This window comes from Rhinopithecus bieti, unplaced genomic scaffold, assembly GCF_001698545.2.
Source record: "Rhinopithecus bieti isolate Rb0 unplaced genomic scaffold, ASM169854v2 scaffold_19143, whole genome shotgun sequence".
NCBI classification, from domain to species: Eukaryota; Metazoa; Chordata; class Mammalia; order Primates; family Cercopithecidae; genus Rhinopithecus; species Rhinopithecus bieti.
In genome coordinates, this window is record NW_016809420.1 from 559714 (window position 1) to 561887 (window position 2174).

Below are 2174 nucleotides of genomic sequence, written 5' to 3' on the forward strand. Positions count from 1 at the left end.
CCCCCCCCACCCCCGAAACTATTGCTACGGAATAAAAGATTAAATGCTCCTGATTATTGTAAAAGTGAAATTGCATGCAGGATTGTATAAAGACAATGCCAGGCTGGACTGCCAGAATGAGCCAACAGCACATGATGTTCTTCCCCCTGCAGAGAGCCTATGAATAGATGTGCAGTCAGAGAGGTTCACATCACCAAGATTCCTATCCCAGAAAAGCAGATGTTCATAGCTCTGGGAATGGAATACAACCCTTATGGAGAGCCTATAAATGGATGCATGGGGGGGCGCCTGTCCGTATGGATAATATAGGGCTATAAATGCCCTCATCTTGCCACGGCTCTTCTAGGCCTCTTTAGGGTTAAGGCATACTCCCTTCTGAGAATATCTGGTCTAACCCATTGTCTAGCTTCACGTCCTGTTTCCATGGATTGTTTGTAACCAGCCTTTGCTGCAACTGTTATTGCTGATTAATATCTTGCTAAACATAGGTTATAGAAAGACGGTGTTTGTTTTTTTTTTTTTTTTTTTTTNTGCTCTAATGCCAGGAAGTGACGTGCAGGGACAGAGGGATGGGGGATGAAGGATGAAGAATGGAGGGGAGGATGGAGCTGGGCCACATGGCTAGGAGGAAGAGCAGCAGGGAAGGAATGCACAGAGAGCTCTTTGCTCCCAGGTTCTTCCAATCCCTGTCTCCTCCCTCTCTACTCCCACTTCTCACAATTCCAGCAGAGGGCTGAGGGGAACACAGTAAAATTCTGGAGACTGCTTCCTAGCGAGCAGAGTACCTTACTAATACCCCGGCCAGATCCATGGCTCGGGGAGAGGTGGGGTAATCCACAGGACAGTGAAGGCGTTCTAGTCCCCAAGGACTTTGAGAGGTCATGCAGTCCATGCCTCAGTCTCCCAATACCCAGCAGAGCGGAATCATATTCTCTTTACCCCTCCCTACACATGAAGAGATTCTCCGCTTCTCTCAGACCCTCTGCTTCCCACAATCCCTGGCTGTGGGGAACTTCTCTTAAGGCATAGATTGGATCCCTCTTGCTGCAGTCTCTGACTTGGTTTCTCGTATCCTGTCCTCTGTGGCTAGAGAAAGGCCTCTTCTGGGTGATCACAGAGGTTCCTTAGGATCCCCCCTCCAACATTTCTTCATCATTAGTTGGTTCTTCCCAGAAGGTAAGCCCAATCCCTTCTACTGCAGTCCCTAGCACACTCCCCGTTGTCGCATCCTACGCCTCCAAGGCAGAAATGCACCCCTTCCCCACCAAATAATTAACAGAGACAAGGGAGCAGAATGGAGAGGTCCAAGAAGATGGGGATGAATTAAGGAGATGGAGCTGGAGGTGGATGCTCTACACAGAAGAAGGAAGACCGGGACTTCCCAAGGCAGGGCAGGGACGGGGCCAGCGGGCCTCACCGGTGTCGGGGTCTCCCAGAAAGGCGTCCTCGTCCTTGCGGCCCCTCAGCGGGGCCGCGGGCGCCGGCTCGTCCTCGGGCAGCCGCGGGAAGCTGGTGATGCTCATGTAGTCCACTGGTGAGTAGGCGCCCAGGGCGCTCTCCTGGCTGGCCTCGTTCTCCGCCGCCATCCTCGCCCGCGCCCCCCAGCAGCGCAGCGCCTGCCGGAAGTGGCTGCGGCGGGGGAGTGGGAGGGCTGAGGGCGGGGCCTGAGCTTCGGGACAGCCGGGAGGGGGCGCCTCACCCCGCCCTTGCCTGTGTCCCGGTCTGTCTCGCCCCCGCCTGCTCAGCGCTGTCAGCCTGCAGCTGGCACGCAGGTGCGCGTAGATGGAGAGCCAGGAAGGCAGCGCAGGATCGAGGGGAGAGCGCGGAGCAAGCGAGACTTCAGTGGCTCTGCACTTTACGCAGCTCAGGGACCAAACCCCTTCCTCTTTCCAGTCTGAATCCAGCTAGTATCCTCCTCAAATCCCAGGCTTCCTTTTCGGGCTCCAGACCCTTTCACTAACCGCAAATCCCTCTAGACCCCGATCCTGTCTCTGACCCCAAACTCCTCGGACCCCGGACCGCTCGTTGAACTCCGAGATCTTCCTCCTCCGATTTTAGACTCCTCCTCCAACCTTAGACCTCTTTTTCGACTTCAGACTCTGTCTTCACCCGCAGGCCCTTTTGAAAACCCCAGCCCATACTTCGTCCCCAGGCCTCTTTGACTGCAGACTCCT

At 54.9% G+C, this 2174-nt stretch overlaps 1 protein-coding gene across 1 annotated transcript; it reads right to left on the reverse strand.

Annotated features, from left to right (window-relative positions):
- Positions 1–565: 565 nt before the first annotated feature.
- On the reverse strand, positions 566–1760 carry LOC108540295 (gamma-glutamyltransferase 7-like). The gene has a single exon (XM_017889280.1). The coding sequence runs from the start codon at positions 1584–1586 to the stop codon at positions 1353–1355; it is 234 nt and encodes a 77-aa protein (XP_017744769.1). The 5' UTR covers positions 1587–1760; the 3' UTR covers positions 566–1352.
- Positions 1761–2174: the final 414 nt, after the last annotated feature.